General features: G+C 42.8%; 1 protein-coding gene across 4 annotated transcripts in view; it reads left to right on the forward strand.

Annotated features, from left to right (window-relative positions):
* Positions 1–27,793, forward strand: part of CMYA5 (cardiomyopathy associated 5) — a 49,533-nt gene that overhangs the window by 2,242 nt on the left and 19,498 nt on the right. Inside the window, exons 2-7 of one of the 4 annotated variants that reach the window (XM_081929308.1) lie at positions 4,785–12,513; positions 16,084–16,179; positions 17,299–17,532; positions 19,576–19,598; positions 22,238–22,356; positions 26,930–27,079. In XM_081929308.1, coding sequence (XP_081785434.1) covers positions 4,785–12,513; positions 16,084–16,179; positions 17,299–17,532; positions 19,576–19,598; positions 22,238–22,356; positions 26,930–27,079 — 8,351 coding nt within the window. Of the gene's footprint in view, positions 1–4,781; positions 12,514–16,083; positions 16,180–16,317; positions 16,342–17,298; positions 17,533–19,575; positions 19,599–22,237; positions 22,357–26,929; positions 27,080–27,793 lie in introns of those variants that run through there. The other 3 variants (XM_081929307.1, XR_014172653.1, XM_081929309.1) reach the window with 3 other exon arrangements.

Here is a 27,793-nt window from a genome sequence, read left to right on the forward strand (position 1 = left end):
GTATTGCCTGAGGCTGAATTTGCAGCTCAGCTTTGTTCTCCCGAAATTCCCCTGGGGCAAGGTAGATTTAAGACTGGGGGTGCTTTCAGATGGATGTTTTATTGTGTGATGGATCTTCTTGTAGCAAGTCCCCACATGATATCATTGGCATCAAAATGCCAGGCCATATTCCCCCAGCCATTAAGTCTTCATTTACCCTTTTTGTAGGAAACCCATTAAGTTAAGGCTGGATACTTCTTTTGTTTTCTTTGATGGGGTCCCTCTTTCTTCATGCTAGCCATTTAAATGGCAACACTCCTTTGCAAGATAGTTTGCATTTTTAATTAAAGGGTAAAAGCTGCATTTCATCTGGGCTGAAGATAATTTGTTGACTCGCAAAGCATTTCTGGGTTGAACGGCGCATACAATTGCAACCACCTTGATACTTATACACATGGTGCTTATATGTCCTGGTGCTCTCTGGTGTGTGTGTACATATCTCTAATAATGGTTCAATACAACTGCCAGCATTTGCAGACTTTCCTTAGCAGTGTGGTTATGGGAGCTGTCATGCTCGGCTCCTGCACCTCAGCATGTACCACCACGCCACTGATTAATATAGCAAGGATAAATGGCTTTGCATTACTTACACGTAGTTTAATTAGCCAAATGGATTATCTGTGTGTGTTGCTTCTGAAGAAGAATGGGAATGTGATTAATGGAAATGACTAACGTGACTTGATAAATGTGTTGCCTGTCTCTGGGAACTCGCCCAAATGATCTCTTACGCTGCGCCCTGAAGTGAGGGTGGCTGTAGCGTTAGTGGTTTTTAAAAATGTAGCTGCAAATTCATCTTCAGCATGAGAGCAAGCTGGATTCTGGGAGCAGAAAAGTGAAGTTGTCTTGCCCTTTCTCTCTCAAGCACTCAAAGTGTACTTATGACCCAGTTGTGCCAGCTGCTGTGCTGAGGGCAGAACTACATTTTATGGGAGGCAGCTGCCAAGATCAGTGCTTCTAAAGCAATGATGTCAAAACACAAATAACAGGGGTTTTTAAAATGCAGATTGCATAGTGGGGAAGGGAGAAGGAAATTACACTATATCCCGCACTAAAAGAGATGACAGGCACTCAAAACCACTGAAAGTAAGAGCCCAAACCACTGAAGGTTTTTGCCTGGTGTCTAAAATAAGACAGAGATGGTGCCAGGTAAAAAAAAAGGTAAAGGTAAAGGACCTCTGGACAATTAACTCCAGTCAAAGGTTACTGTGGGGTGCGGTGCTCATCTTACTTTCGGGCTGAGGGAGCCGGCGTTTGTCCACAGACAACTTTCTGGGTCATGTGGCCAGCATGACTAAACCGCTTCTGATGCAACAGAACACAGTGATGTAAACCTCTCCGCCTCAGCGTACCTATTTATCTACTTGCACTGGGATGCTTTTGAACTGCTAGGTTGGCAGGTAAGCCTCTCTGGGGACAGCATCCCCAGATGCAGGGAGCCACCACAGAAAGGGTCCATTCTCTTGTTACCACAGTGTGGGTCTCCAGTGAAGGGGCCACATGGAAAAGGGCCTTAGATGACAATTGCAGGGTCCAGTTTGGTTCACGTGGGGAGAGGTGATCCTTGAGGTATTGAGGTCCTGAGCTGCATGAGGATTTTATATGTCAAAAACAGCACTTTGAATTCAGCCTGGGCACCAGATTGGTAACCAGTGCAGTCATGCCAGAATTGGTGTTATATGTTTGGGTTATCCTTCCCCAGTCAACAATCTGGCCATTGGATTCTGCACCACTTGCAGCTTCCAAACCATCTTCAAAGGCTGCCCCACATATTGCAGTAATCCAACCAGAGGTTACCAGAGCATAGACTGCAGATGCAAGGCTATAATAATAAATTATTATTATTATTATTATTATTATTATTATTATTATTATTATTATACCTGTCCAGATAGGGGAACAGCTGGGACACCAGTCAAAGCTGATGGAGAAGACACTCAGTGTCACCGAGGCTATTTGAGTCTCAAGCTACAGGAATGGATCTAGAAGTACCAGCAATCTAGGTACCCCCTCCTCCAGAAGTGTTGCACCCCCATTCAGAGCAGGCCCACATCCCAAAAGAATCCACAGGAGACTTTGGCTCTCACATAGTGCTCCCAAGCGGTAGCAAAAAGCACCCAGAAAGTCAAGGTCAAGCCAAGGTTAGGTGCAAGAGATCAGATCCAGGGTGAAATGTAATCTGGGTGCAACTAAGGAGATGTGCTGGAAATTCACTCCCCAAGATGTAGAGATGGCTGCCAGCATGGGTGGCTTTAAAAAGGGATTCATGGAGGATAAGGCTACACATGGCTACTAACCACAACGGCTTTGCTCTGCTTTCACGGTATATTAATAATAATTTATTATTTATACCCTGCCCATCTGGCTGGGTTTCTCCAGCCACGCTGGGCGGCTTCCAACAGAATATTAAAATACAATAGTCTATTAAACATTAAAAGCTTCCCTAAACAGGGCTGCCTTCTAAAAGTCTGGTAGTTGTTTTTCTCTTTGACATCTGGTGGGAGGGCGTTTCACAGGACGGGTGCCACTACCGAGACGGCCCTCTGCCCGGTTCCCTGTAACTTGGCTTCTCACAGCAAGGGAAACGCCAGAAGGCCCTCGGCGCTGGACCTCAGTGTCCGGGCAGAACGATGGGGGTGGAGATGCTCCTTCAGATATACTGGACCGAGGCTGTTTAGGGCTTTAAAGGTCAACACCAGCACTTTGAATTGTGCTCGGAAGGCAGGAGGACTGCAGTTGCTGGGAATCAGGGAGAGCACTGCTGCTTTCAGATCCTTCTTGCAAGCATCCCATAGGCATCTGACTGGTCACTGTGAGAATAGGATGCTGGACTAGACGGGCCATTGGCCTGATCCATCAGGCTCTTCTTATGTTCTGATGCTAAGTGGATTTGGCACACTTGAACACAAATCCACTCCCCAAATAAATCTACCGTATTTTTTGCTCTATAAGACTCATTTTTTCCCTCCTAAAAAGTAAGGGGGAATGTGCATGTGTCTTATGGAGCGAATGCAGGCTGTGCAGCTATCACAGAAGCCAGAACAGCAAGAGGGATTGCTGCTTTCACTGCGCAGTGATCCCTCTTGCTGTTCTGGCTTCTGGGATTCAGAATATTTTTTTTCTTGTTTTCCTCCTCCAAAAACTAGGTCTGTCTTGTGGTCTTGTGCGTCTTATAGAGTGAAAAATACGTAACTTTCTTGCACTAAAGAAAGAGAGAGGAAAATGCACTGGGAGACATGGGATAAGAGTTGTGTGACATGATGTTATATAACCTCCCTGCCAGCAGATCATCAGGAATTCTCAATAAACCTTGGATGCCGTATAACCTTCCCACAAACTTGGTGCAAACAAATCAGGACAAATACTTAACAAACAAGAGACCCTAAAGTTCTCTGGTTTCCATATGTAGCTCAGTCACTGGCTTGGATGCAGTTCTGATTTTGAAGGAAATTGCTCAACTGAATTGGTGGGACTTGACTGTCTGCCAGAGCCAAGGCTGCCCGGCCTCAGATCATCCTACACTGGGAGGTTTGCTTCATTCAAAATAAAACACAGAAGACGTGTCAGTGAGGCATGAGACACTGATCGATTGCAGCAGGTCTGGGCAATCTGTTCGGCAGTGAGCACTGCATTAAAAAGTGTGAAGATTTGCTGCTATTACTGCACCTGGTCAATATTTCTTCTAGTTAAAAGCAAGAACTCTTATCCTAGTACATATTGCAGGGATAGGAGAGAGGCAGTAGATGAGGAGCCAGGAGACTTCTGTGTATAATGCAGCAGAAATACTGTCCCTGTCAACATATTTGTTTATGAATCCTCTCTCACCTTTCTTTCTCCCCTGTTTAATTTTAAGAGTCTAAAACAGATCTAAAACAATGGTTTGTCTCTATTCAAGCAGCAAGAGCCTGGTTTCTAGTTGGGTTAATATTTTCCCATAGCTTTCATGTTTTAACTGAAACACCTTAGATTAATGTAGGTAGGTATCCAACTCTGAAAGGCACGTATTCTGTATCTTACAGGGTGGCCATGTACCCTACTTTACAGAGGACACTTCTCTCTTTGAAGGACTCCTCTGTCTGAAGAGCTGTCCAGTTTAAAGATGAGGAATCACAAAAAGGGAGAGCAGGGACTTTGAAGTTGCCCATTAATTTTTAGTGCATAAATGTCAGAATGCGTAGGCACATAGACACTATGGTGAGATGTACTATATTTCTATTGAAAAATACATTTTTGTACCCTTCTGAGTGGAGTGTCTTGACAAATGAGGTGCATCAGCCTCTGTCACTATATGGCTTCAGGCAGCATCTATTCCGAAGGGCTTGCTGGATCAGGCCAAGGGACCATCTAGTCCAGCATTCTCTTCTTCCAGGGGTCAACTGAATGCTTGTGGGAAACCTTGATTGACAGATGATTGTCCGGTGCTTGCCTTTGCTGGAATTGTTGTTGTGGTTTTGATTATTTATTATGGGGGTTTAATTAGAGGATTAAAAAAATACATTGTTGTTGCATTATAACTTGTTAGCTATCTTGCATTCCTTAGAAAGTAGGCAGGGTGTAGGTTTTTTACTCTTGAATAAATGAAAATTCTTTTTCATGAGATCACACTTACAGCCAATGCTATAATGTGCTGTAATAGAAAATAATAAAAAACACTTGTAATTGATATATTTTAATCTTCTGTGATTCTGTTTAATAATAATAATAATAATAATAATGTTATAGTTTCTTAAAATCTGTTTTTTTAGCAGTTTAAAAAGCCTTAACCAGCATGAAGAGGTAAAATCAGATGCCATGGATGCCATTCATAGTGAAGATAGTGCACAGACGTGGGAGACAAGTTCAAGTAGATGTTCCACATCCCAAGCCTCAGAAACTAGTGCTACATCTGGTGTTTATAGTATGGAAAACTCCTGCATGGAAGGTCCTCCAGGGAAATCTATATCTTTGATGGATGAAGGAAAGATGGTACAGAAAAGAACAAGGAACTCACCATATCAGGTGCCCCTGTCACCAAATGAGAAAATGGGCCCAGACAATGAAAAACGTGGCTTTTCTGGAAGGCCAACAGAAGCAAAAGCATTGGAAAGAGAATTAGATCCTGCTGATCCACAGTCATGGACCCTTCAAGTGCAACCTTCAAAGATAAAAAGCTATTTGGTACAAATTACACAGGAAGCGGTGGATCCATTGCCAGAAGAAAAAGAAAATGTTTTCATGAAAAAGGCAGAACTGCCCCTCGAAGGAACAGTAAGAGCTAAGATTCAGCTACTCACTGCAGCATTGGAAGAAAGAAATAAAAAGATTTTCCGGCGGGTGAACAATATAGATTTGCCCCCGCCTACAGTTGTTGTGATCAGGAAGCCAAGAGAACCACCCAAAAAATTCACCAGGCAAGCCATGTTCCAGGCATCTTTAAAGCATCTTGAACAACAAGCCACCATTAAGAATAACCAGAAGGAAATCCTGAATCTCAAGCGTATGCAGGCAATGCTTGCAAAGACTGCTCCCCGTAACAGAGATGAGGAGCGAGTGCGGCGGTCTTTTCTGCCTGAACCTGCAGATAAGGCTTCCAAAATGGTACCACCAACTGCACCGCTGTATACTGACAAAGCAAAGAAGCTGGACACTGAATCACATTCCCCTGCCACGCGAATGACAGCCCCAGAACAGGCAAGGTTTGCTTCACCAGATCATCATGACAGAATGGAGAAAAGGGGAAAGCAATCTCAGCTTTCTAATGCCGCAACTACTGTGTCAGAAAAGTTGCCCAGCCTCCTTGTTGAAACAGAGGAGGAGGAGGCGGCGGAGGAGGAAATACAGCCTCCTCCACTTGTTTCTACCAAACCCCTTTCCCAGCCTGCTAATGAAGCAGAGAATCAGGATGACTCAACTTTCTCTAAGCTATCAGAATCTGCAGCTCAGGATGTGCAGTACCCAAATAATATTGCTGCTGAGCAGGCTGAGTCCCAAGATTCTCTTTTTACTGAAATCAGAAACCCAGATATTGGCTTCACAATCCCTTCAAAATTTGAGATCAAAGATTCAGAGTTGTTGCATTCTGCTGAAGAGGCAGGGAAGCAAGACGTCCCTGTTTGCTCACCCGAACCCGCAGAGCCTGTGCCTGAGCAGGCAAAATCACCTCCTCCAGTTAGTGAAAGAGAAAAGCAAGAAAAGAAACAGCTGGAGGCGGAATATTCAAAGAAAGAAGAGGCGCAGGAGCAATCAACCACACTTTTGCAAGCAGAGCCGGCACATTTGATGTATTCGTTGAAAGAATGGGAAGTTGGGGGAGCTGAAACCGCACCCAATTTATCTTCTGCTGCTAGCAGAATAGAAACACAGGAGCCTCAGAGCGATTCCTGTGAAGTTGCAGAGGAATATATTGGACTTTCACAGCCCACACACTTCATGGGTGAAGCAGAGAAAAGGGAAAACGAGCACCTGGAACCAGATTTGGCAAAGGAAGCTGTTGAGACACAGGTATCTGTGACAGCATCACTACAGCCAGAACCGTCAGATGCACTGCACTCAAGAAGTGAAATTAAAAATCAGACAGCACAGCCAGGATCTCAGTGGCTGGAGTCTTCACTCCCTATTCCCGAAGCACAGAGAGAGGAAATCCAGCAACACTCTCTAGCATATTCACAGTCAGAAAGCGAACATCCAGTCATCTCTGAACCTATAAAGGCAACACAGGGATTTGAACTCTTGGAGCCACTGCATCTCAAAGGTAACGAAGTCAGTGCAAACTCTCCTGCTGAAGCACTTGACTCTTCAGAGCAACTGTCATCTGTTTCATCTGCTGAGAAGGTAGAAATGCCGGGGACTCGGCAGCCTTCACTAGAAACTGTAAAACCGTTTTCAGAACAGCGATGCTCTGCTTTACCCTACCCAGCAGAGAAAATGGAGAAAAAAGACAGCCTGCCTTGTTCTCCCGAGACAGCTGCTGAAACAGCAGAAGTATCACTTCCCACTGCCACCTTCCAAACGGCTGAAGTAACAAAAGTAGAAGTCCATCCCTTGTCTCCCACAGAAGTTCCAGCAGAAGAATCAGTGTCTATTCCAAGAGAGCCGGATGTTGCCATAGATAGGGAAACAACTCAGCTGGTTTCGCCTTTATCTGTAGAACCTCCAAGTAAAGCATCTGTTCCACCCCAAGAAGCAGCAAAAGAAGAAAACCAGCAATGCCCACCTGCAGATGCAAAGCTGAGTTCTGAGGACCAGGATGAGGAAGGCCAGCAAGATGGTTGGTTTCCTTTATTTGCAACCACACAGTTTGAACCAGAACATTCGGCTGAATGTGAATCAACAATGCAGAGCATTAAACAGGATTCCTCTGAATCATTTCCGTTAGAAGAAGCAACTGCATTCCATTCTGTTGATGATGCAGATAAGAAAGTGAAGCATCCTGACAAATCCATCACTGAGCCTTCACTGCATCCTGTATTCATGCCAGGAAAACAAGGGAGGATGGAGTCAGAGATTGAACAAACGACTCATCAGTTATCAAGTACAGTTCTTCCAATGGAATCAGTCAGTAAACTGCAGTCAGTGGAGGAAATGGAGGTCAATGAGATCCAGCCTCATTTATCTGCAACTGGACAAGATTTATCCCAGTCGGTTTATATGACAGAACCACAGGAAGACCAGTGTGTTTCAGCAGCAGCAGCAGCAGCCCTTGAATCTGGTTCTTTAAGTATACCATACACTGATGTTGAAGCAGAGAAATGTGACACTACAGAACCAGTATTGAAAGAGGTGACATACCAGGCTATTCAGGCTGTCACTGCAGAAATGGAAAAAGACTATCTGAAAGTGTCACATATGGTATCTGAATCAGAAAAACATTTAGAGGCACCTTTCCCAGCTCAGAACACAGAGGAAGGAAACCTTCAGTCACACAAGTTTGTGTCTCCAGAATCAGAAGATGAACACCTCATCTCATCAGAAAGAGAAGAATCTGAATTTTATCCACTCTTAACGCCAACACCTGAATTGGGATATCCTATTGCTGGTTCAGAAACACAGGAGAACCAAAGCTATTTATCTGATGCATTAAATGAGGCATTAAATGCATTAAATGAGCAGCCAAGCTACTCTTCCTCAGTTCTTGAGGATAAAGCCAAGATAGAAGAAAACCAAACCACCTTTCCTGAAACTCCAAAAATGGCGCCAGATGAGTCACTGTCCTTTGCAGCCTTCCTCATTAGTGAAGCCAAGCAAGAGCCACTTGTGTCACCTGTGGACACGAAGATGACACCAAAGGAATCAAATTCCATTCCAGAAGATTTTGTTTCTGAGGAAGTTAAGGAAATAGCCCCTCCTTCCTCACCTTTATCCTCAGAACAACTTTCTAAGGAAGTAATTTCATCATATCCTGCTGCTGCTGAAGAAGAGAACCAAGATCAGTCTTATTCACTTCTGAGGGAAGAGTCAAAACTTCTGGATGCTGGAGGAGCAGATGTGCAAGGCGGTCAGTCTCATTTGCTTGTTGCAGCCCAGCCTGAAGCAAGGAGCCAGGACATTGAGCTGCATTGCCCCAAAGCAGCACAACCAGAGCTAGAAGATTTGACCTTGCTGAATTCTACTGAAGAGATCCAGAAGCAAGAAGCTCCCCTATATTCACCTTCCATTGTACCACCTGTACATGAAGAAATATTGCATCACAAGGGAGAAAGAGAAAACCAAGGAATTGCAATTTTGGGCACTGAAGAGACAAAGGAGGAAGATGCTCCTCTAAAGTCACCTGTCCTATCACAGGAGTTGGAACACCTACATTCACTGCAGTCAGTAAAAGAATCCCAGGTGGAAAGGGCTCAGCCTTATTCTTCTGCAGCTGTTCAAGATTCATCGCAGCTTCCTGGTGAGACAGGATCGCAGGAAGGTCAGGGCTACTTTTACAAAACTGCAGAAGTGGATTCTGGAGTTTCTAAGCTATCAGAGCTGACGGATGCAGTTATGGAGCAAGAAATCCAGGCATCAAGGACTGAAGCTGTCAAGTTAGAACGCAAAGAGTCTGCTTTGTCAGTACAGCAAAATGATAAAGTCCAACATCCACTGGTAACTGCATCACTGGATCTGGAACAATTGGACTCATCTTATTCCACAGAAACACAATTCCCAGGAGAGCCACCACCAGATCCATCTCTTCTCACTAAGAAAGCAGAGGAGCAGGAAGTTCCTTCACAACCAGCATCAGTCTCACCAGCATCTGTATTGGATCAATCCAGCTCTGCTTCACTGGATCTAATTGCAGAAGTTGAGGAACAAGAGACCAAGCGTCCTCCCAAAGTAGCTAACATGATGCCAGAAGAACCCTTGTCTTTTACAGCCTTTCTCTTTGCTAAGGCAAAGAAAATATATACTACTTTGACCTCAGAAAAAGAGAATCTAGACAGTCAGCCACCTTTCAAGGAAGCTGATTTGTTAATAGAAAGATCAGAAAGCATTTCAACTAGCCCCCCTGAGACAAATGTAACTATTAAGGAAGAAACTGAGCTTCCTACTACACATTTTGAAGTGGAACAGTTTGCTAGTAAACCTGAAGCAGATGTTACTTATCGAGATGAAAGGGAAAATATTTCTGAGACTCCTACGCTACCTAATTTAATTCCAAATGAGCCTTCTGATGCTGTAATACCAGAGCCCATAAATGATATTTTAACAGACAACTTGCATTCCTCAGTATCTTCTGCAGACTCACATACTACTGACAACAAGACAATACAAATTAGTGCAGGAGACTTTTCAAAAACGGAAGAAATCAAGTGTTTGCCTAGTGCGGAGATAACTTTGACAGAGCCTGAAAAGGAATTAAAAGATCACGAGAAACTGAGGGAGGAAGTCATACCTGCTGTTGAACTTCATCGAGGAAAAGAGATTCCTGAAGGTAACAAGGTAGTGAATATTCATGCTGCTCCACTCAATTCTTCAGCTGATAAAGAAGAAGAGAAGCATATGCCGGAGAGATTAGAATACCTGGAAACAGCTGCAGTGCAGAAAAGAAAACCATTCCATGAAGCTGGAGATATGGCTGTTGACCAGGAATTTTCAAGGTGCAAAATAAGTGTAAAAACCTCAGAAGGCATAGAAGAGGACAATCATGAAAATAAGGAAAGCAAATCAAATGAACTTGTCAAGGAAAAGGGGGTCCAGGAAAGTGTGGAAAAGTGTAGAAGTGTAGAAAAGAAAAAGGAAGTTTCTATTGTTCAAGAAAGCAATGAAGATGGTGGTGTAAATGATAACGGTATAGATCACATTGAAAAGCATACTGTCATTGATGAGACCTGCTTCATCCAGACAGGAAACGAACCGTCTTTTAAGGAAGTACAGGGGCAATTTGAAGTTACCGTAGAAAATTCGGCAACACTTCCAGCTGCAGGCACAAAAAATATTTTAGAGTTTTCTTCACTAGAAAGAGACTTGGATGAAGGCTTCAATAGAATGGCCGAGAAAGAAAACACAACAGCTAGTCATGAAGACCCTTCAAAAATATTAATCAAAGGTGAAATAATTGATGCTATTAGTGAAAAGGGTGAAAACACAGAGGATAAGCTTAACTTAGCGGGTGAACCCCTATCTAACAGACAAAAAGATGTGCTATCCCAATCTCCATTAATTTCTTTGCCTGCCACTACAGTCAGTCCTGAGCTGCTTGAGGTGCCACCTACTTTGGCATTTTTATATAAAGATCTTTATGAAGAAGCTGTGGAAAAACCTAAGGAAGATAGCCATAAATATCCATCAAATGAAGAGACTGAGAATACTGACTTATCCGCTCACACCAGAGGCCCTACTCGAGATGATGGTACTGGAATGTGCTTTGAAAAGGATGTTTCTAAAGATGACACTCCAACTTTGGAAGAGTCCCAGAAGAAACAAGTTCTAAAAGATAAAGCTATTAATGAACAAGCTTTAACCCCACAAAGAGTTTCAAAATGTGCAGATGAACCAAGTGAAAAGAAGCCTCAGTCTCTTCACATTCTAACTGAAGCACATGCTGACACAGAGGTCTCGTCACCAAGGGGAATGGTGGAACGGCTGGATGACGCATTGGTAGATAGACCAGCTGAGATCATGAGCGACATAAAAGTTGGAAATGGTCAGCCCACAAATGAAATTCTTTTTGGAAGTGGGCTCTATGGTTCAGGAGCAAGTAATGAGGAACTCAGTCAGAGAAGAGAAGAGGAATCCTTGGGCTTTGAAAGGGATGTTTCTAAAGCTGATGGTCCAAATTTGGAAGAATCCCAGAAGGAACAGGTTCTAAAAGATGAGCCTAGGACTGTAAAAGCCTTAAATCAAGCAAGAGTTTCAAAAGATAAATATGAATTAGATGACAAGGAGTCTCAGCCTGTTTACGTTCTAGCTGAAACACATGTGGAAACAGAGGACTTGTCTCCAAAAGGAATTTTGGAGGGGTTGAATGATGCATTGATAGTTAGGCCAGTTGAGATCATGGGTGACATAAAAGTTGAAACTTGCCAGCACACACATGCAGTTCCTTTTGGAAGTGGGCTCTTTGGTTCAGGTGCAAGTAATGACGACAGCAGTCAAAGAAGTGCAGAAGAATCCTTGCCTGAAGAAACAGGCCAAGCATTACCAGAAGAAACGAGCGATGAGGAGTCTTGTCCAATACTTGATTATGCAGCAAGTGTCTTTGAAAATGCAACATCTGTGCAAGATGAATCAGAGGAAGTTGCAGTTGGCCAAAACCAGCAATCTGAAATAACAGACGCTCATGTGGTTGTCCCAAAACCTGTTGAAGAAAGCACACAATCTCATGCAGCATTCCACCATGTTAGCCCTCCCTGGCAAAGTGAGGGACAAGCAGAAGACCAGTTAACAGCACAGGATACACAACCTTTAGACCATAAACATACTCTCTGTAGGGACACTGAGGGACAAACATCTGAAAAAAGAGTCGGAGAAAATATTGTGGGTGATCTAACTGAGTCCAACAGAGAAGCAGCATACCAACCACCACCTGAAGCAATATCTGACAAGCCTTTTGGGGAACTGGACTACTCTCTGTTGTCACATGATTTTGATACCTATCCATTATATTCAATTAAAGAGGAAGAGTCCAGTGACATTGATGAAGATCTAGCTGAGCTCATGGACTACGAAATGGTTAGCCGAGATGATGTCTTTGAGGAAGAAACATCATCAGAAGTGGTTCATGAAGAGCTGCTGTTTGATGACAGAAAATCCTTAGACCACATTAGTGATAGTTATGAATTTGTGAATGAAAGAGAGGCAAATACGTATGCTAAGGAAGAAGAATTTCAGTTGATGGGTCTCGACAAGCTACCAAGAAATGTTCCAGAAACTGAAGTCCTACAGAAAGAATCAGATCATGAACTGTTAGATAGTTATTGCCGCCAGTGTAAATGTCCCATCTCTGCTGAGGACAAGCTTTCTGGGGCGCATAAAGACCACACTGTGACAAACTTGGATACAGCTGTGACTGAATTAAAGGTAAGCAATTAACATTTTTGGAATTACAGCCCTGTGTTCTCATTGAAACTGATGCCTAACTGGGGATGCTTCACTGGACTAGATAAGATAGACTGCAGGATCAGACAAGCCAATAAAGGTTAGTGACCTAATGTAGGCAGAATATATTTGGTGGCACCCAATGTTAGTCATAAACAGGCTAAGATTAAGGCCATTGATTTTCAATGGATCTACTTTGATTATGACCAAAATTGGGTATCACCCATCGTGTTTAATTTGTCTCACAGTTGTCTCTGAGAAAGAGCAATTCTGCTTGGAAACACACCAGGCACAACAGCATTAATGAAAGTGCTTTCACAATTAAACTATATTCTTAGCCCCTTGTGTGGGAGTGGTCACCTCTTTTTTTCTGGCTGGAAAGAATGCAAATACTAAAAAAAATCCCTTGTGCCAGGACCTCCACTCTGACCAAAATTAGTCAAAATTAGTTGGGTGATCCAATGATGGCTTTCCTGCATTGATCTGCTTTGGCCCTTAGTTTGGAATTTTAAAGTCCTATTTGCAGAACTGGTCCAAGACGTTTTCCTGCCTGAGCTGAAGGAAAAGATGGCACTTCCCTCCCCACCATTCTACATCCATAATCCAGCCAGATGGGACATTGAGTCTTCCTTTAGCACTGCTGATTGGGCAGCATCCTCTATTGTACTTATCTACAGTGCAGGTTAGTGGGTGCAGGGGAAAGTGTGTGAGGCTGCTAACGCCACTCCACCCCAGCACGAGTTGCCTAAGGTGTCTTTCTTATTCTGCCTAATGGTATGGTGGTTCTGCCTAGTTCTAAATAAGCACTTTGATTCCTTGTTGGTCCTCTTGAATCTAGGTAACTGGTTGGCTTTCTCTAATATACTGTACAGACTTCAATGTGATGCCTCCTCAGATTAACCAGATCGTGGGTATCCCTATTTAAAAAGCCATTGATTAGGATCCAAATAACAGCACAATTACTCAAGGGTGTCTTTGCACCAGCACTGATTCAGCAGCAGGGCCCTATGGAAAATCACCTTTGAAACTGAGGGGGCTTTCAAGAGAATAATGTAGGCAGGCTAGCATTAGGATGTACATTTTACAGAGGAGGGATAGAGGCTGAAAAAAGAATGGCTTGCCTGGCAAGATTTCTAACATGCCCTTTCATGACTCCAGTGAAGAGTTTTTGCTTTTTTTGTTTTTTTAAAGGGTGAAATCCATTGATGTACATAGCCAAATTCCCATTGATTTTTAATAGTGCTTCCTTCTCAGTATATAGAGAATCATACTACAACTGTGAAAGATAAGCAGTTGCTAAGAATATCAAAGAAGTCACATGCCTCCATTTCATTCCCTAGAGTGGTTTCTTCAAAGTCAAAGGACTTGAGCATGTCCCATGACATCACCCCCTGGCTCTGTAACTTGGAGAGGGAGCCAGGAATGAAATCTAGCCTTCATGTGATCTGCTTCACCAGGAAAAAGATGGCTTTCAATCCTTGACCAGTGTGTTTCATTTCCACTACCCACATGTTACTGAGTTCTTTGGTGCTCAGACAACAGAACTCTCACTGCTTCAGCTTTCATCAGCTATGCAATATGCTCAGTACAATAAGCTATTGATGGTGGCTATTGGGGGGAGCACGGGATTAAACATTTCTCTCCCCACAAAAACACATTCACCTTGGAAGTGAATAATGATTTCTCCCTATTTATGCACACAGTATAGTTTGCTGTGCATTTTATAATTCATAAAAGGTAAAGGGACCCCTGACCTTTAGGTCCAGTCGTGACCGACTCTGGGGTTGCAGCACTCATCTCGCTTTATTGGCCGAGGGAGCCAGCGTACAGCTTCCGGGTCATGTGGCCAGCATGACTAAGCCGCTTCTGGTGAACCAGAGGAGCACACGGAAACGCCGTTTACGTTCCCGCTGGAGCAGTACCTATTTATCTACTTGCACTTTGATGTGCTTTCAAACTGCTAGGTTGGCAGGAGCAGGGACCGAGCAATGGGAGCTCACCCCGTCGCGGGGATTCGAACCGCCGACCTTCTGATCGGCAAATCCTAGGCTCTGTGGTTTAACCCACAGCGCCACCCGCGTCCCTGCTTTTATAATTCATAGGTGATGCTAATTTACAGTCTTCCTTTAACCTTCCTTTTTAGGCATATAGAGGAATCTGATTAAAGTCAAGAGTGTTTATAAAAACACAAACTGCTTTTGCACAGATGGCCAAGTGCACCAAAGGAAGGTCAAGGAGGCTCCTGCATGGCAGACAGTTATAACTCATGAGTGCTGTCTCTATTATCTCAAGAACCACATCCTGGGCAGCTTTTGAGAAACAGCTTCAGAAGCACAGGAAAGAAAGCAGATCAAAAAAATAAAATCAGTCACTTAGATATCATTTAATGAAGATTATTTTACTGGTTTGAAGGCAGGCAAAGGCCTTTGGGGGATCCTTTCCTTAGTTTGTAATAAGAAAGCCTTTTTATTTAGATCAGTATGCTTCTGAACACAAGCTGCTGGGAATCACAAATGCATACTGTCCAACTTTTGGAGATCCCAAACTGGATAGGTGTCTTCCAGGATGTGCACCTTTGGCAAGTCATGTGACCTGCACCTCGCTCTTGCCCCACACCCAAAAATACAGCCCCGAAAAACTGGGAGTTTTTTTTCAGTGCAAGATCACTGATGGCCTTGCATGAGAAAATAGGATGTCCCGTTTTTTCTGGGACACTTGGCAGGTATGCAAGTGGGAAGAGTGCTGTTGTGGCTGAGGTTCCATGTTTGGGCTTCCCATGGGCATGTGGTAAGAAAAGGGTGCTTCTGGGTGGGCCTTTGAACCGATCTAGCAGGTCTCACCTTATGTTCTTAAATGCTTGCTTAATTGATTCCATTTATTAAAAACTGTGTATTGCCCACACTTCAGCCTGAGTGCCTTTTGAAGGATATGGCTTCATCATTGAATTAACAATCTCATGTTGCTAGAAGGAGATGGCATCTTTAATAGTTTGTTTTCCATTCCCTATCTAAGTAATACCCAAAGCCAAGGCAGGTGTGTGTTTTTTTAAAGTCTGCCTGTCAGTCTCACCCCTCTAATGACAATTAATTCATCAACTAAAGTTTTAGTGGATTAATCAGTTTACTGCTTAAATCTATGAAAACTTTCAAGCTGCATAAAGAAAGGAAAAATGAAGAAACCCCCATAGTGCCTTCCAATTTATTTAATCTTTTGTGATACTTATTGCCTGGCTTAAAATCATCACACTCATTTGTATAATTTTCCTTATCCTGCAGTGTGGTTTTTGTTCTGGTACAACTTCATCAAGTGTCCCCGAGACCCCTCTGGGGACAATGATCCCCAGAGGTGGGGATTTGGGAAATTATTGTCAGTGGGATGCTACCAGGACTATGGGCCTGATCCTTGCAGTATATCAATGAAGCACTGAGCCATAGGATGCATTCTGAGATTAAACATTTTGTTTTGGTCTAGTTTTTATGTAAAATATAATAGCACCATCTCGCAACTTCCTGACCACTTTATTTAGATGGTTGTGAAACTTTAATATTTCAGAGCCAATTGGATGGATTCCTAGATGTTTTGCAAGAAAGATCTATGAAGATTGAGGGGTTTGTCAGTGAGATTGAGGCTCTGTTTAATTCTCTTGAGGTAAGTGTGTGGCATCTGCCTTCCTTCTCATTTGTTGAGAATTTATTTGATGAGATTTTATATTTGTTGAGAATTTTTTAAAAAACAATCATTCAACTGGATGGGCCATGATATGAACACAACATTTTCTTTCTACAGAAGAGGTGACTTTTAACAGCATACAAAGACACATGGACACAAAACTCATTCCAGCTTTGTATGAAACATTCCATTCTTCTGCCTTTCGGAAGCTGGTTGTCAAACTTCAAATTATTTCATTGAATCCTCTGAATTTCTGGTTTCCTTTGCATTTCTGTGGCTTTATACTACTGTTTTTAGATTCTGTATTCGTATTTGTGATATTGCTTATTTTTTTATGTTATATATCGCTTAGAGATTTTTAAAGTATTAAGCAGTTTTCAAATAAATAGATAAAACTACTGAAGGGTTCAAGTCAACCATCAATCTTTTAGCCCAAGGGTGGGTGGTTTTTCTCTCTCCTGCCAAGCCTTTTGTTCCCTCAGTTATAATCTGTTGAGAGCTACATGACAGCAGTGGGCAGGGCAGGAACTGAAAGTGAGTGGGCCATCCTTTGTCTCTCCCTTTTTTTAACCTCACACTTTTCTGATTCTGTCATGCCCTTCCTCTCCTCTCTCCCTCCCCTTTACTCTCTCACTTTGCCACCTCCTTTTCTTTCTTTCTTTCTTTCTTTCTTTCTTTCTTTCTTTCTTTCTTTCTTTCTTTCTTTCTTTCTTTCTTTCTTTCTTTCTTTCTTTCTTTCTTTCTTTCTTTCTCAGACCATTAGTTGAACTTTTCTGAATCAGACCATTAGTTCTACATTGACTGGCAGCAGGCTCTCCCTGGTCTCAGACACAGATCTTCCCAGTCCTGCCCAGTCCCCGAGACCTACTCACTTGTCAATCACCTGACATCACTGTGTGATTTCCCTTTCAACCGTCTATAGTCTCTGGGCTGAACTAAAAGAGACCCTCTTTGTGAACCCCATGGAAAGCTGTTGCTAGTCACCACTGAACAATCTAAGCAGGGAGAAGTGGCCCTGAAATCTCCAGTGCACAGGAGAAAAATTCACCAATGAATTTTATTTTTTTCCAACATCTGGAATTTTTTTTTAACCTCTAGGAAAACTGTAAGGAAAAGGAGCAGCTTTTGGATGAGCAAAATGAAAGCATCATCAAGACTGTGATAGGGGACCATGACAGAAAGCAGCAGAGCTTTGAGGAAGTAAAGAATGCAAAAATGGACTATCTTTATGAACAGATGGTTAATTTTCAAGAATACATTGATACAGCAAAGGACACGTTGGAGACGATCTTAAAGGAAACTGAAGAAATGGATGATTTTGTTTTCCTAAGTGTGAGTATAAAATTACACTTAATGCTGATAAAAATTGTGCATTGTGCTGAAAAAATATATATACACAGGCTATATTCCTACCTACATAACAAAGGAATATAGTCTATGTCCATTTTTTCGAAATCTACATGCAAATACTCATAGACCCATCACATAACTGGGATAGAAATTGCAAACCTATATACACACTTACCTATATAAGACTATAGAGGCTTAGGCTGCAATCCCTACCTAAGAGTAAGCCCTATGGAACACAGCAGAACCTACTCCTGAGTAAATGCACATAGGAACCCACTGTCAGGTTCCAATTCTGTGCACTTACCACTTTAGTAAGGCTCACTGAGGAAGAGAATCGCAAAAATGGGATTGTGCTGTTGAGCTCTAAGGTAGTGACCCTAGTTCAGTGCTTTCCCCCCCATGGACCTCTTGAAAATGGTTGGGGGTCTCAGCAGACCGCTTAAATGGTTTTTCTGCCCGTTGTAGCAGTCATCATGTGCTAGATGCTGGGTGATCTTTAATTATATTTTTGTGTCTTCTTTTATTTCTTTTATCGCATCACAGTTTTTATACCATAGAATTAAAGAATAGAATTCCATACAATTCAAAATCAATATGAATATTTAGCACAGTAGACCAGGCATAGGCAAAATTGGCCCTCCAGATGTTTTGGGACCACAATTCCCATCATCCCTGACCATTGGTTCTGCTAGCTAGGAATCATGGGAGTTGTAGTCCCAAAACATCTGGAGGGCCGGGTTTGCCTATGCCTGCAGTAGACTTTCTGAACGATGCCATAACCTCCAATAGAAAGTGGACTAAAACTGGGGTGCCAGCTTCAAGGACCACACTCCTGCACAAGTCACAAGGACCACACTCCTGCACAAGAAAGCACTTTTTTCATGGATAAGTTAGATAATGGACTATGTAGAGCAGTCAAAATTAACAGCAAAATTAAGAGAATCTGATGCTGAGTATTTTATGGAAGAATGGATGCCGTTTTCAGACTATTTAAAGAAATGCTATAGAATGATGAACTCACAGGCAGGATTTGAGCGATGAGCAATATAAGTAATTAGATTATAATATTGTGAGATTGTGTGTAGAAAGTGAAAGTAGCCTATTGTACCAAGGCAACCTTTACATTTCCTGCCCCACCTGCCACTGGTACAGTGGTACCTCAGTTTTTGAACGTCTTTGTTGATGAACGTTTTGGAACTTGAACGCCATAAACCCAGAAGTAAATGCTTTGGTTTTTGAACACGCCTCAGAAGTCGAACAGGAAACGCGGCTTCCGCTGAGTGCGAGATCCTAAGGCCTAGCTGTTGGCTATTGAGTTTTGGTTTTTGAACATTTCAGAACTCGAATGGTCTTCTGGAACGGATTACGTTCAAAAACAGAGGTACCACTGTGTATGTGTTGTCCAGAAGGGAATGTGGCTTCTGGGATGATAAATATTCCCCTCCCATGTGCTATACATCTGGCACATTGGAGAAGAAGAACCCCCACATCTCTGAAACTATACCATTGCTAATTAATTTGTACAACTGGAAGTAATCTGAAATGCAATACGGTTGAGGGGTCCATGGTGCGCTTCCCCGCTCCCCCACATGCAGCTGCTGGGTGACCTTGGGCAAGTCACACTTCTCTGATGTCTCTCAGCCTCACTCACCTCACAGAGTGTTTGTTGTGGGGGAGGAAGGGAAAGGAGATTGTTAGCCACTTTGAGACTCCTTAAGGGGAGTGAAAGGTGGGATATTAAGTTCAAACTCCTCTTCTTCTTCTTCTTCTTCTTCATGTTATAAAGTTATTGAAGCTTGGAAAGTCTCAAATGCAGGTATTAGGCATATCACTGTGGTGTTGCACCTCTGGAGGGCAGGATTCTGCAAAATGCATATGAGGTTAGGAAAGCTGTGCATATTTGAACTGGTACAATATCAGAGGTGGGGCATATGTCCGTGAATGGGATCTTGTGGATTTGATGTCCAGTATAATTTTGTGACATGCATTAATCCGTTCTATCCCACGTTCCTTTTCCTCCCATAGTCATCAGAAGAAATCAATAAAAGGTATATGAAATGTAGTTTTGGTGCGTTATAGTGAGTATTAGGAACGGCACGTTTGAATGCTTTTTAATACTTCCAAGCTCCGCTGAAGGCATGCAGCCATTTCCTCGCCAGATATTAAGGAGGAAATTGTGTGCTTGGTAATGCAGCTGAAAGTGTTTGAAATATTTGCATGCATTTTCTCATTCATCATTTAAATACTAATAAATATGGCATTATTCAATTCTGTCTTTCCTGCAATAGCATCTATGTAGCTGGTTTTTTAAAAAGCAGGTGTTTATCACTGCTGTACACAACCATTTTAAAACTCCAGATGCATTCTGTTAAAATGCCAATATTTGTGAGTGTTCCTGTTTAGCTGATTTAATTTCAATGTTAGATGAAATGTTAATGAAAACGATCCTAGGCGTCTCTTTGGTAGGCTGAGCTAAATTTAGACCATAGTGAAGTCCTGCTAGGCCAATGAGTTTTGAACTTGTCCTGGTATTTCTGCTTCCTTTGCCAAGAGGATTACATTGAAGCTGCGTGTAGTTTGAGATCTTTTTTATAAGGGCTAATCTCCATAGTAAAATTAATATCAATCCAGGGACCATTTATTTGGCTTTGGAAATGATGTATGGCAAGAGATAAGACTGTAGAGTTATTGGGGGGCAGGGGAGGGATGCGTTTAAGACAGGTGAAAAGTTATTTGATAATATTGTTTTGCCCATACACTACTAAAACCTCCAATAGTAGAATGGGGGAACAACAACAACAACAACAACAACAATTTTATTATTTATATGCTGCCCATCAGACTGGGTTGCTCCAGCCTCTCTGGGTGGCTCCCAACAAAATATAAAAAACACAATAAGACACAAACAATAAAAAGCCTCCCTTCAGAGGTCTTCTAAAAGTCAACTAGTTGTTTATCTGTTTGACATCTGATGGGAAGGCATTCGACAGGGCAGGTGCCACTACTGAGAAGGCCCTCTGCCTTGTTCCCTGTAGCTTCACTTCTCACAGTGAATGAACCATCATGGCTGGCTGGGATCCTGAACAGAAAGAGTGAGGCTTACACAGTGCAACCTTTTCTTGCAATTCCCACTTGCATTATTTAAAGAAGTGCAAACCCATTAGCCTCATTAGCACATAACAGTAAAGCATGTTTAGTTAATAAAACAGGGGTAGCCAATGTCGTGCCCCTCAGAAGTTGTGGACTCCAGTTTCCATCAGCCCCAGCCAGCATGTGCAATGGTCAGGAATTATGGGGGTTGTTATCCAAAATATCAGGAATACACCACATTGGCTGCTCCTGCAATGAGCCATAGTCAAAGATGAGACATTGGACAGACAATGACTTACATCTTTTATGCCCCCCTTCCTCCATTAAAGGAGGGAGAGGCAAGCCAAGTAGACCTGTTCTTCACTCATGGCTTCGTAGCTTCTGGGTGGTGACGGCTTCTTATACCCATAATTAAAGAGCAGCTCTGGGTTCACACTGAATGCTGAAATATAATTGACAATAGCTAAGTTTTATAAATCAGCTATAAACCTTGGTTATTGAGCAATCTTTAAGCATAGTTGATAACCCATAGTTAAGGTGCTGGGTTGGTTTCCCACATAACAGTAAGCTGTTGTTTAATAAACCATGGTTTAATATTAGGTGCAAACTAGACCATTGTCTATTTGCTATTTAAACAATAATTCAGTTGCATTCAGCGGCACCAATCTTTTGCATAAAAATCTTTGGATGTTTCTTCTGTCTCAGGGTTAAAAATATATTCTTTTCTCCTTCTCTAAAATGAGCTCGGCAAATAAGAGCTAATTACTTCTAATCCATTTTGCTTTCATTTTTCCTTCTTTTTTGGGGGTTGTTAGCGACTCACCACCAGCTGTTGTACATTATCTCTTTGGAATCAGCCGGCTTCCTGGATGCTACAGTCAATTTTCTATTGCATTCAAGAAACACTTCAAAGGATATTGTCTGTGCATTTGAACTCCTGCATTTCTTAAGGGGCTTGCACTGAACCTTAATTCTGAACACTACTCTGGTCCAGAACTGGGCAGTTATGCATCTGCCAGGCAGTGCTATATCTTCAGTTTCAAACTCAGGCATGAAATTCACTGGGTGACTTTCATGCTTGGGCTATGTCTCAGCCTAATCGATCTCATGGGTTGTTGTGAGAATAAAATAGGGAGAAGGAGAACCATGTACACTGTTTCAAGCTCCTTAGAGGAAAGAGGGTTGTTGTTGTTGTTATTATTATTGTTATTGTTGTTGTTGTTAGATTAAAAAGAGGTCAGGGCTCCTGCACTTTTAGTAGTTGTGAAGAAGAGAGAGGTTTAGTACGAGCAACCTGTTAGTCTAATTCCAAATAGGCTTTTCAGGTAAGAATCTAGACATTTGTCTTTTCCCTAAAGGGTTCTGAGGCAGCAGGAGAGAATTGGGCAGCTGTGTCTTCATTCTGCTGCTCGCCAATTGTTTTGCCTGCTCTCTTTTCCTGCATGCAGTGGGGGGAATAATCAATATTCTGATTGCTGCCAGAAGACAGAAAGGAAAGGGGAGCGTGGGTCAAAGGTACATAGTGCAAACCATGAGTTGATGTTACACACATATTATGGAAATGCCTTTCAATGGGTCTATATTTTCCTTTGCATAGGTTACTTTCTGCGGTGGAGAATATTCTGGCTTTGGAAAAGATACCACCTGCCTTCTCACAGTTTGAACATTTTGCAAGTGGCTCCGCAAATGGCAACCAGACCTTAAAACACATGCCTGGTAAGAATCTGTGCAAACATTTGGTGCATTGCTTGAAAACGCATGAAGCCTAAAAAATAAAAAAAGGGGAGAGATGTACACAGGAACGGAAATGTGACATTGCTGGCTTCTGCATGTAATTAGTAATCAGCTGAGTCTGAAGTGAAGCCTGATTGTGCTTGGATTATGGAGGAGGAAACTGGAGAAGGAGCAACTATCACTTCTTGTTCATGCTGAAAAGACAAGTCACCTGCAGGTCTGGATTAATCATGATCCCCAGTCATCTGTAGAGGAGAGCATCTTCGCACATTACAATGGTACCTCGGGTTAAGTACTTAATTCGTTCCGGAGGTCCGTTCTCAACCTGAAACTGTTCTTAACCTGAAGCACCACTTTAGCTAATGGGGCCTCCTGCTGCTGCTATGCCGCCGGAGCACGATTTCTGTTCTCATCCTGAAGCAAAGTACTTAACCCGAGGTACTATTTCTGGGTTAACGGAGTCTGTAACCTGAAGTGTCTGTAACCTGAAGCGTATGGTAACCCGAGGTACCACTGTATAAGCAAGGGCCCAAAGAAGGAGTTCAAGTGAGCTGCGCTTCCTCTTGTTGTGCTTCCGGGGCAATATGAAAAAGGAGAGCTTGGTAACGTAACAGCCGGCTGGGTGAGGCCAGTGGCTTCTTTAGCCCAGCATCCCATTCACACAGCGCCCAACCACATGCCTGCTCATCTCCCCTGGAGCTTGGAGTTTCCACCTTTTAACATTGCCCCTGCAAATACTTCTTTATTTAGTAATTATTTCTGGCCAGGAAGCGTCAACATGCCTTGCCCTCAGGTCCCTTCTGGGGCTGAAACCCACATTGCCTCTCCCTCACTCAAACAAATCCTGATGTTCTGAGCAGTGCTGAGCAGCTGCATCTGTGACAGGAACTTCCTGATGGGACAAGTCTGCCTTGGAAGAAGGCAAGGATCTCTCTTTTGCTAGAGATTTCCTGCATCAGTTTGGAGGTAGCGGGGAGTTGACCCAGATGACCTTTGAGGTCCCTTGCATGGTCCTACATATCTAATAGGTTGGTTCCTTTTCAGGGACACAGAAAGCAACTAATTTTCCACCCCACCAATGTTGCTTTATTAGCTTTCTTGTAAAGCATTTTAACAAGAAATATGAATTCTGAGAACTGCTCATTTGCAGCCACCCACTCCTTCACCTTTCCCCCAGCATCTAATTTTATGTTTGCTGGGAGAGAGAGAGTGTGTGTGTCATTCTTGAGAAAAGTAGATTTTGGTGCCATAATCAGCTATGTATAACCAGCTTTTTAAAGTGATACCATTTCAAATTGTGTTTGCGACAGCAGCAAAATCCATCCAAATTACTGTTTAGGAAATTGGTCGCCTGCTATTTGCCCATAGGTAAAGCTGAGACACTGTGTATAAATATATGTCTCTTCACAAGAAGCCAGCTGTATAGTTCATCTCACACCTTCCCTCAAATTATACAAGTGATTTCCCTTGGAAAAACACAAGAAAAGCAATTTTCTTTTTTAAAAGAGAATTTTGGAGAGTGTCTAGTGTGTGTTGATTTACCACATATGGGAGTTGTAAGGGAACCAAACACATCCCCACAAACACAGTGGAAGACTACACAGTTTAGTGGATTCAGCCCTGGTGACTCCATCCAGATGAAGGATTCATGTACAAAGTCCTGCATCAACTTCCTTCCTCTTTCTGCAGCAGTTGTACTTCCTGTACTTAGAACTGAATCACTTCCTGCATTTGCATGTTCAGACCCAGAAACCTCCCCCCTAAGTAAATTCACACTTGACTCAAATTTTTGGTTTGGTTTTTGGCAGAATTTAGGCCACAACTTTACTGGTCGCAGAAAGTGACTGGTTGCATTGGCTCTGGTTTGACCAGCTCCCTGCCATGCAGGTAGCGCTGACCCAGGGTTCCAGCATAGGTCAGCCAAGGGTGAACACCTGGATAAGCAGAAAACTGGGAACGGGCTAACTCTGCCACCCAAATGTCCCCCTGGACTCAGGCACGGACACAACACCCTCACAGGGGTTGACCAAACCACCAAGTTCCTGGATTCCTTTAATGGAATACCCTTCCCATTGGGATGGCGAGAGCGTTCTCGCATCCCTATCGCCTGAACCAGAGCCTATCCGCAACCTTACAAGCTGTGACGATTTGCTACATGGCAGGTGAAACCCAAATGGCACAAGCCAATCAGCCAAGTGGGGAAAATTTCTGCCATGCCCCTGTCCCAATGACAGACGACACACGATGGCATAACAAGGTCAAGCGCAACAAGCCCTAAAAGTAGGGAGAGGTGGGCGGGTGTTCCAAATGCATGCGCCGAAAGAGGAAGCTCTGGGTCACATGTGTGGGCATAAAAAGGTCCCTCAAACCGTTTGGACTGCGTCCCATTGGCCAGATTGAACCCAGCTTCAAGGGACCTACCAATTGGGTATTGTGGCTGACCAATTGTACCCACCCACAACACAGGGTGTCGGTTGTCAAGGTTTCACCGCAATACGTGCCCTCTTTAAGGGAGGACCCGATTTCTCAATTAGTGCTGAATCAGTAGTGTGGGAAGCTGCTATTTGGGCCAGTCCCTGTCAAAAGTATCAGAAACCCTTCCAGCTTAGATCTTGATTCTTCCACTGCCTGTCTTGCATGCCTAAGTGAAAACTCTAATTCACCTGGACTGATGTTCCACCACTACAGTGATGGAAACTGGACCACAACGAAAATGTTTTAGCAAGAAGCATTGGTACCCAATGCCCTCATTTCTTTTGCTCCGACATTTCTTGTTGGCTCCAGACAAAGAGATTTTGCAGATTTTTTAGTCTCAATACCACTTCCCCAGGAATACAGAGTATATCACTCTGTATGTGATTTCATTGACAGTAATATACAAAAAACTCAGCACCTTCTAATACGTGAGAGTCTTAAATGATATTTACAATGCCAAAATGATAATGATATACACATACACAATATCTCAAAGCCAAACAGTCAAAATTTCCTGCAATAAGTAAAAAAATAAATAAAAATTTCTCTCTGTGTATACTTGTTGCTGGCACAATTCTGACGGAACTCCGACGAGATAACTGGATTTCAGTCTCTGTTTCGTAAATTTTTCAATCTCCACAAAAACTTGTTAACTTCAAATGATAGAAAGGGGGTGAAACTAAATAGCAGGGGATCCATTTTTTAAAAAATATCAATCCCGGGGCTGGGATCTGATAGGGAAACACAATGTTGAAGAAGGTGTATAACGTTATTCCTCCTGCACTTCTTTTCTTAATGGAAATTTCCAAAATAGGGCAAACAGCAGGTTTTTTGGAGGGAAATTTGTTGGGAAAATGGCATTGGGCGAGGAAGGGTTGAAACTAACCCCCCAATGTTGTGATGTACACTATTCCATTTCTATTTTAGCACCTACTTCATTGCCATGGTGGGTTAACAGGCTTTCATGCTCGCTGAAATAATTATTCTGTCTCCAGCCTGAGTAAATAAGGAAATATAATCTCATTTGTGTTCCGTGATGGGAAAGATGAATGTTTTGAATGACAGGCAGCTCTTTTCCTTAATCACAGAAAATCTGCTGGTGTCAGCATGTGCTTTGTTAGTGCCACAGGAATTCATGATTGAATCAGAAAATAACCGAAAGCAGAAAACTTTTTTATTTTTAATGTGGATCTTAATGTACATTTCACATCAAATGGAAATCTGCCAAGGAAGGAGAGGAAGGGAGTATTTTCTTTTGTTCGACCAAGTAATTTAACACTGAGAGATGTTGGTTTTGAACCTCTCTTTGCAGACATTCTACATAGTTAGGATCAATAGCCCGAATGCCTGCATGCTTAGGTGGAAGAGACACATTCTTCAAGGTAAAGGTAAAGGGACCCCTGACCATTAGGTCCAGTGGTGACTGACTCTGGGGTTCCGGCGCTCATCTCGCTTTACTGGCTGAGGGAGCCGGCGTACAGCTTCCGGGTCATGTGGCCAGCATGACTAAGCCACTTCTGGCGAACCAGAGCAGCACACGGAAACACCGTTTACCTTCCTGCCGGAGCGGTACCTATTTATCTACTTGCACTTTGATGTGCTTTTGAACTGCTAGGTTGGCAGAAGCAGGGACCGAGCAACGGGAGCTCACCCCATCGCGGGGATTCGAACCACCAACCTTCTGATCGGCAAGTCCTAGGCTCTGTGGTTTAACCCACAGTGCCACCCGCGTCCCTAGACACATTCTTAGATCTTCTCAAATCCCCATAAAGGTGTTGATCAGTTACACTGAAGGCTCAAACTCCTGAGCAGCTGAGAGGGCAGTTCTGAGAGTCATACACTTCTGCTTCAAAACTATATAGAAAAATATTTCTTTTAGAGAGAATTTTGCACTACAATGCTAAGGAATTATCCTGAGGAATGTTTTTAAAGAAAAATGGCAAATGGTGGGAACGTGGAGGACTGAATATACAACTAGAAAAATGAGACATATTGACAGATTTAGCCATTGCTAGCTGCAGCCTGGAATGCTCAACAAACAGAGAGGTGTATGAATAACTGATTGCCTATTTTCTTGCAGTCCCACAGACTCCAAAATTACAACCTCAGGATCCAAACTCAGCTACAAGCACATCGATTGCAGTGTATTGGACTGTGAATGAAGATGATGTCATTGATTTTTTCCAGGTCTATTGTATGGAGGAATGCCCAGGAAACAGAGAACAAAGTGGTGCGTGAGTGATTGTGCCTCTCTGCTAGCTGGAGAAGCTGGAGAGGGAAAAGTTTATAGAATCAAATTATAGGAGTAAATCAAAAGCAATAAAAAACATGATACAAAAGCAATATGATAGCATCTCAGAATGTTTTAGACTGGCAATTTTCATCAGCCACAGAAAATGTGCACTACATCAGTGATCTTTTGTTTCTTATGCTCCAGTTCCTAGGGTTATTTGCGCAAATGTTTGGACCGCATTAAACTTGCTGTTCTTTTGGTCACAAGTCTTGCATTGCACCACTTCCTGCCCATTCTCTCATTCCTCCTCTTTCCTTATTGGAGGGCAATCTTAATGTATTTCTCTTACATAAATGCGGCATCCCTATTGAAGCTAAAATGGCTACTTTGCTATCTTCATTTCAAGGTGCTGTTTTCCCATTCTTACATGTCCAGTTTTGTGACAACCCGCATCAAAATCTGGATGCGTGGATGCATGAGTGGAGTTGTAGAAATTCAGCATTTATTAAGGCTGGGTAGGAAGCCAAGGCTGAAGAATATACAGTGGTACCTTGGGTTAAGTACTTAATTCGTTCTGGAGGTCTGTTCTTAACCTGAAACTGTTCTTAACCTGAAGCACCACTTTAGCTAATGGTGCCTCCTGCTGCTGCTGTGCTGCAGAAGCACGATTTCTGTTCTCATTCTGAAGCAAAGTTCTTAACCCGAGGTATT

The sequence above is a fragment of the Podarcis melisellensis genome, assembly GCF_964234715.1.
Source record: "Podarcis melisellensis genome assembly, chromosome: 11".
In the NCBI taxonomy this organism is placed as follows: Eukaryota; Metazoa; Chordata; class Lepidosauria; order Squamata; family Lacertidae; genus Podarcis; species Podarcis melisellensis.